The 7,173-nt window shown below is 49.4% G+C and overlaps 1 protein-coding gene across 1 annotated transcript; it reads left to right on the top strand.

The window, feature by feature from the left end:
* The first annotated feature begins 239 nt into the window (after window positions 1-239).
* CCDC71L (coiled-coil domain containing 71 like) lies at window positions 240-1,243 on the top strand. Its single transcript, XM_053406290.1, has one exon. It carries the CDS (start codon window positions 406-408, stop codon window positions 1,198-1,200), a length of 795 nt encoding a protein of 264 aa, XP_053262265.1. The 5' UTR covers window positions 240-405; the 3' UTR covers window positions 1,201-1,243.
* Window positions 1,244-7,173: the final 5,930 nt, after the last annotated feature.

Here is a 7,173-nt window from a genome sequence, read left to right as displayed (position 1 = left end):
CCGCGTGATGCCGTTCAAACGTGCCAATGGAAGGCCGCGGAGGCGTGTCAAGCGCGCCCTCCCCGCCAGGGGCTTTAAAAAGAGCACCATTTTGTGCCGGCTAGTCCGGGAGGCGGCGGGATATCGATCGGCGTGGTCCGCCTTGGGGAGGAAAAAAGAAGTTGCGCCCCCCGCGAGGGGAGAAAAGAGCGAGGCGAAGAAGGGCGGGCGGAGGAGGAGGAAGGCGCCTCCTGCTCCTCCTCCTCCTCGTCGGGGAAGAAAGCGGCAGGAGGCGGCGGAAGAGAGAAGCCGGAGCTGCTGCGCGCAAGTCCCTCGGCCGCAGTAGCTGCTCGACGGCAGGCGGCGGCGCTGGAGAGACCCGGAGGGAGCCGCCGCCGCCGCCGGCGCCGCGGCGCGAAGAAGGCGATGAAACCCCACGGAGCTGCCGCCGCCGCCCCCGCCGCCGCCGCCGTCAGCGCCTGGCCAGCCCCTCGGGGCGCCGCGGGCTCGGAGGCGGAGAAGGTGGTGCACTCGCGCTCGCAGGCGCTGCTCTTCTTGGGCGGCGGCACGAAGGCGCTGGGCGACGCCTTCAAGCTGCTGGTGCCCAAGTCGACGGAGTTCATGAGCTCCGACGCCGAGCTGTGGAACTTCCTCTGCAGCCTCAAGCACCAGTTCTCGCCGGTCATCCTCCGCAGCAAGGACGTCTACGGCTACGCCTCGTGCCGAGCCTCCGTGCCGGACCTGTCCCGGGGCTTGGCGGCGGCGGCGGCGGCGCAGGGCAGGAGGGAGCGGCCGTGGAGGAGAGCCGCCGCCAGGGGGAGGCGCCTGCGGGTGGCCGCCGCCGCCGGAGGAGGAGGCGCGAAGAGGGCGGCCAAGAAGCGCTGCAAAGAAGAGGCAGCGGCGCCCGAGGTTGCCCGCTGCGCTTCCGACGGGCGCCCCGAGCAGCAGCAGCAGCAGCCATCGGTTCCCGGCCCGGCAGCGCCGCCCTTGCCCGCGGGGACTCTCTTCGAGGGCAGGTCCCTCGAGAGCATCTGGCAGGCGGCCACCGCCCGCCAGCCGGACTCCTTCCCCTCCGTCAAGGTGCGCGGCAGCGTGTGGAACCGGCGCAGCTTGGAGGCCACTCGGCGGAGGGCGCGGCGCCTCCTGGGGGTCGACCTGGCGCCCGTCGTGAGACTCCGCCGCTTGCCGCTGGTCGGGCGCCGAGGAGCGGGCGCCCCTTGAAGGAGCCGCCCCAGGCACCGGGCTTGGGGGGCGGAGAACCGGGATTGTGAGAACCGGGATTGTGATTTTTTTTGGGGTCCCTTCTCCTCGCCAGCCGCGACGTAGCGAACCAGCGAAGGGAGGCGCGTGGCAGTCACCTGTTTACAATTACTCTGGTCCGGATTGGGTCGTCCTTACCATTCAATGAACTGCACTTTAGGGCGAAGTCTTGGGAGGACTGTCGCCCCTTTCCCAGCCCCATTTTCCCCACCTGGACTGGGCGGCCTCTCGCCACGCGATCTACGGGGGAGCCTTTTCTACTTACCTTGATCACCTTGGGCTGAGGAGGAGGAGGCAAGAGTTGCAGTCTGGCTTTTCCTTTCCTTTCGAGTCACTTTTTCTTTCTTGCCATTGGGCTACCTCACTCACGAATTTGGCAAAGAGATCACTTGTTGCTCCCCGCCCCCCTTTCCAAAGGAACTTTGCTACCAATTTAATGCCAATTTCCCCCCTTTAAGAAGTAGCCAATGGACTATTATATATGACTTTTGTGCAATTGCACTAGATGCTCAGGGTTACTTGAATATGCTAAGTGTTTCCAGTTTCAGATAACGGGACTTAAGCTTTTGACCAAGGATGCTCAAGGAATGAAGACTTAATTAACAGCTCACGGCTGATTTGATGGTGCAAAAATGTTTTGCTCCTTTTTGTTTTTGTTTTGTACATGAGTTGGACTTTGTGGTAACAAACTTTCAATATAATAATGGTTGAATGTTTTGTATGTAATAAAGTTTTATAGTTGAAATTTAACTAGTATTTCTAATAGTTTCTAAAAATGAGAATTGTATTGGATACTTCATTTTATATAATCCTTACTTTAGAGAAGCTCTCAAGCTAAGTGAAAACTAATAAAAGTGTAAAAGTAAGAAATTGCTTCTACAGTTTAATTTATTAAGAATGTTTGGCCTGGACTACAGGGTGTTAAGGTTCATTGAAAGTGTTCAGGGTGACAAGTTCAGCAAGATCACTAAAATACAGGAGCAAGTAGGAATTTTAGATTGTTTGCTACCTTTAAAAAACCAATGTTGTGGGCATTCAGAATTGCTGTTCTGGCTGCCTTCTATTTCCCTTAAAATCTGATTGGAAATACAAAAGCCATTGATCTTCCAATATGCTTACAGTTTAAAATAATCTGTATGGCCTTGGCATGTGTTAACTATTTGGCATACAATACAAGCTGAAATAGTGTAGTGCAGAAAACTACTAACTGCTGAATCCTAACCACATCTATTCTGAAGTAACTATTTACTAAATTCAGTGGTACTTGCTCCCATGTAAGGTGTTAGGACTGCCGTCTAAATGCTGAGTTCATTGGGAGCATTTTTATTTCAAGCGGCTTTTCCCAAATTAGTAGACAAGGGTAGAAATTCAGGATAATGCACCAGCAGCAGCTTTGTCCAAGCAGTAAATAAAATAGGCCCATTAGCCAAACTTAAAATGCCAGTAGCTGTGTTTTAGTAATGGCCTGTGTTACCTACCACAATAAATGTGCATTTGTTAGGGCAGGCATAGGCAAACTCTGGCCCTCCAGATGTTGGGGACTACAACTCCCACCATCCCTGACCACTGGTCCTGTTAGCTAGGGATGATGGGAATTGTAGTCCCAAACATATGGAGGGCCAGAATTTGCCTATGCTTGTGTTAGGGGATCCATATAAAGCTTTACCGACATATAATGGTGGTAGTTAAGCGAGAGATGAGCTGCTTTCGTTTGGATGCATGGCTGTTTGCATGAGTTCACACTGTATCTTATCCATGAGTTGGAGCCTTCTCTGCTCGCTCTCTTGCCTGCTTTGGAGCAACAAGGCTTTTGCAAAGCTCCAGATTGGAACTTCTTTCGTTGTGATAACAGTTGGAATCAACTTTTGGGAAGAATATACATCTGCATTTATAACGCACCACTGGTTGCAAAGAAGAGTAAAGCCCCAAGATGAGTTTTGGCATGAACGCAGTCCAGACAGAGAGCGTCATCCTTTTGGCTGCCAGCAGGTCTAGTTATTCTGAAGAATCTCCTCAGGGCACCTCTGAGCAGTGTGGCTGTTTTTGGGTCGTACTAAGAGTCATTCGTGACTGGACTTAACTGTCAGGGGTCCTTTACCTTTTAATCTGCTACAGAACTGAAGTGTGAAATGACCTTGAAGTAAGTAGGGAAGTCTCTTGTAAGGGGCTACTCTTTCTTCTTGGCGAGTCCATTCACACCAGGTGTAAGGAACCTTCGGCCCTTCAAATGTTGCTGAACTACAACTCACATCCTGTCCCCAGCAAGCATTGCCAGTGGCCAAGGATGCTGGGAGTTTCAGTTCAAGGTCTGAAGGGCCACAGGTTCTGCACACCTAGAACTTGTCAACTGATAAAATTGGTTCTAGGTTAAGGGTTTTGAAACCAAATTGCTTGGCCAAGGAGTCCAGCTTAAAGCCAAGGCCTACTAGCAATTGGAATAAGTAATCTTTTGCTTCTCATCTGGCTCCCAACAAATTTTAAGCTTTAAAAGTGGAGACCATTCGGCTTTACATACAGCAGCATGTATGCATTAGAGCATGGGTAGGTAAACTAAAGCCTGGGGGCCGGATCCGGCCCAATCACCTTCTAAATCCGGCCCATGGACGGTCTGGGAATCAGTGTGTTTTTACATGAGTAGAATGTGTGCTTTTATTTAAAATGCATCTCTGGGTTATTTGTGGAGCATAGGAATTTGTTCATTCCCCACCCCCAAATATAGTCTGGTCCCCCACAAGGTCTGAGGGACAGTGGGCCAGCTCCCTGCTGAAAAAGTTTGCTGACCCCTGCATTAGAGAGTGGGCAGAAACCATAAATAATCTGGTGAGTTGGGTTGCTGCTGTCCACATTTCCCTCCACTGCTGGACAGTGAAGTTCTCTCAAAATGGTGCCCACCTGTTCTTCCTTCTGATATAACCCAGGGTGATTGTATCTCCATAAGAGCAAGAATTAGATACTGGAGCCCTTCTCTCAGAAACAAGGTAAGCTGGAAGCATGAGGACTCAGGGTCCTAGAGTCCGCGTCTCCTTCCCAAAGTCTAGTTAGTGCTTGGCCAGCTTTGGAAAGGAGATGGGGAGGGGGCTCTAGGACCCTGCCAGAGCCTCACATCTGCTTCCCAAAGCCTGACCTCACCAGGCTTTGGAAAGGCAGCATGAGGGCTGGTGTGTATCAAATTTTGGCCTTGCTCCCCCCTCCCGCATGACAAGGCCCACAGGTTCCATGTCGAAGTAGTCTTGTGGCATGAAAAGTTATGAAAAGTTGGACTGCGCTAGAATATTAAAGCTTAGGAGCAAAGCGAAGGAGCCAGGGACAGTTTCCAAGAGCAACCATAAAAAAGCCTGTCAGCTTCTCAAAGCCTAACATTCGGTGGCTACAGTTTTTAAAAAAAGCCCTCAAGAATTCATGGGTACCTTAAGGTGCTCTCAGATGGATAGCCTGGTAGCTGCACTGGTTCCTGGTTGGGGACAAGGCAAAGGGTCTTAAGGGACAAATTTGGCCAGACCCAACCCCCACAATTCCTCTGTACCAGGTTTTCAAATAATTTGGCCTAAGGCAGCATTTCTCAAACTGGGCCAGGGACCACCAGTGGACCTAAGGTTTGCAGGCCATTGCCATTATTACCCTGCAGTCCAGACTTTGAGTTCGACTGCTGCCAACAGCTGCTCCTCTGATGCACAGCAACTGGGCTTTGTGGGAGCAGGAGTTGCGCATAGAGTGAGGCTGTGGAATGCAAAGCTGGAAGGAAGGAAATGAGCAATGGCAGGACAGAGTGGCCCTTTGTGAAAGAAGGAGGAGACAGAATGGGAGACGAAAAAGAGGAGGTATGTAGAGCTGCTGTGCCTTCCAGCTCTTCTGCCTCTTGCCCTCATTTCTTCCCACTTGTATCTCTTTGTTGAGCCTCTCTTCCTCCTCTTGAAGGGAAAGAGCCTGAGGGCGCACTGAACGAAATGAGGAATATTTAAAACCATTTAAATATTTAAAATTAGCAGCCTCACACTCAGAATACTAAGAAACAAACCAGCACATTTTTTTAAATTAGTGGTTAAATTGGCACAGCTTTGAAAGGTTCTGTCCACCATCTTGATTTAAAATGGTGTCCAATTATGTCTTAACATGGATAAAAAAACCTGCTCCTTGGTATCAGAAACCATCGTACCGAATTGGGTTATGGTATCGTAAGAGGTATCCAAACTAATTTTTTTAATCTACATAAGTAAACTGTGTGTAGGTCAGCAGAAGAGCTAGCATGGATAACATGCCTTTCTAAAAGGCATTTATCTCTCCATAACCCTTTAGAGAAGATAATAAAAAGGTAGAGGAAGGGACAACCAAAACTATCTAGCGGCTGCAGCAGCTTCCTTTTGAGGAAAGAGCACAATGTTCAGAATTTTTTAGATTAGAAAACAAGGCAAGTGTTGGGGGACATGATGTGTTAATAAAATTATGCATAGCGTAGAGAAAACAGTTAAGTTTTTCTCCATCTCTTAACACTAGAAGCAGGCACTATCCATTGAATACAAATGATGTGAGATTTAGGACCGCCAAAATTCACATAAAGCAGGCATGGCCAAACTTGGCTCTCCAGATGTTTTGGGACTACAATTCCCATCATCCCTGACCACTGGTCCTGTTAGCTAGGGATGATGGGAGTTGTAGTCCCAAAACATCTGGGGGGTCAAGTTTGGCCATGCCTGACATAAAGCATGGAATTCACTGCCAGGAGATCTTATGATGGCCACCAACGAGGATAGCTTTAAAACAGGATTATACAAATTATTGGAGGATTGTTGTTGTTTAGTTGTTCAGTCGTGTCCGACTCCTCGTGACCCCATGGACCAGAGCACGCCAGGCACTCTTGTCTTCCACTGCTTCCCGCAGTTTGGTCAGATTGGAGGATTAATTGCTACTAATTCTCATGTTGTTGTTTAGTCGTTTAGTCGTGTCCGACTCTTCGTGACCCCATGGACCAGAGCACGCCAGGCACCTCTGTCCTCCACTACATCCCGCAGTTTGGTCAAACTCATGCTGGTAACCTCGAAAACACTATCCAACCATCTCGTCCTCTGTCGCCCCCTTCTCCTTGTGCCCTCCATCTTTCCCAGCATCAGTGTCTTCTCCAGGGAGTCTTCTCTTCTCATGAGATGGCCAAAGTACTGGAGCCTCAGCTTCACGATCTGTCCTTCCAGTGAGCACTCAGGGCTGATTTCATTAAGAATGGATGCGTTTGATCTTCTTGCAGTCCATGGGACTCTCAAGAGTCTTCTCCAGCACCATAATTCTCATGGTGGGCTACTACCTCTGGTATCTGAGGCAGGTTGTCCTCCTGAGGGGCTTACTCGGTATCTTACTTGGCCACTGCATGAGCAGAATGTTGGACTAGATAGGCCTGTGGTCTAGATGGACCTGGGCTGGGGCTGCTCTTACAACAGAACAGAACAAATAATTTTTCTTCCTGTCCTCATATAAGAACCTGTCCAAACCCTCTAATAGTTCCTTATGTCCCTTAAGCAGATCTTTAAGCTTAGGGTTTATGGAGCCTTCAAAGGTTCCAGCATGAGGCCCCTGTCCTACTGATGGTGGAAGAACAGAAGTTTCTTCTGCAGGTGGTTGAGCAATTAAAACCATGCAAGTTTTGCCTAGAATGCATTCGTGTTCCTCAAGATAATATTTGTTTTCCCTTCAAAGTGCAAGTTAAATGCTATAACATTTGCTATAGCACTGTCTCAGTATTCAATATATTGATCAGGTTCCTTCCTAGGGGAAAACACAAGTATCAACTCTATTTAATTTGGAGGTGCTCTTCATTCTTCCTGACAATCAATTGCTGTAAAATCTGGACCCAACTTGGCTCCACCTTGTTGCTTAGAGGCTATGATCTTTTTACTATTATCTGGAGTAGAACTGCGTCTATGAGTCTACTTTGAAAGCATACCAATA

Source organism: Podarcis raffonei, chromosome 10 (assembly GCF_027172205.1).
Source record: "Podarcis raffonei isolate rPodRaf1 chromosome 10, rPodRaf1.pri, whole genome shotgun sequence".
Lineage (NCBI taxonomy): Eukaryota > Metazoa > Chordata > Lepidosauria > Squamata > Lacertidae > Podarcis > Podarcis raffonei.
The sequence above is the reverse complement of the archived record's forward strand: the minus strand, read 5'-3'. Positions and strand labels throughout refer to the sequence as shown.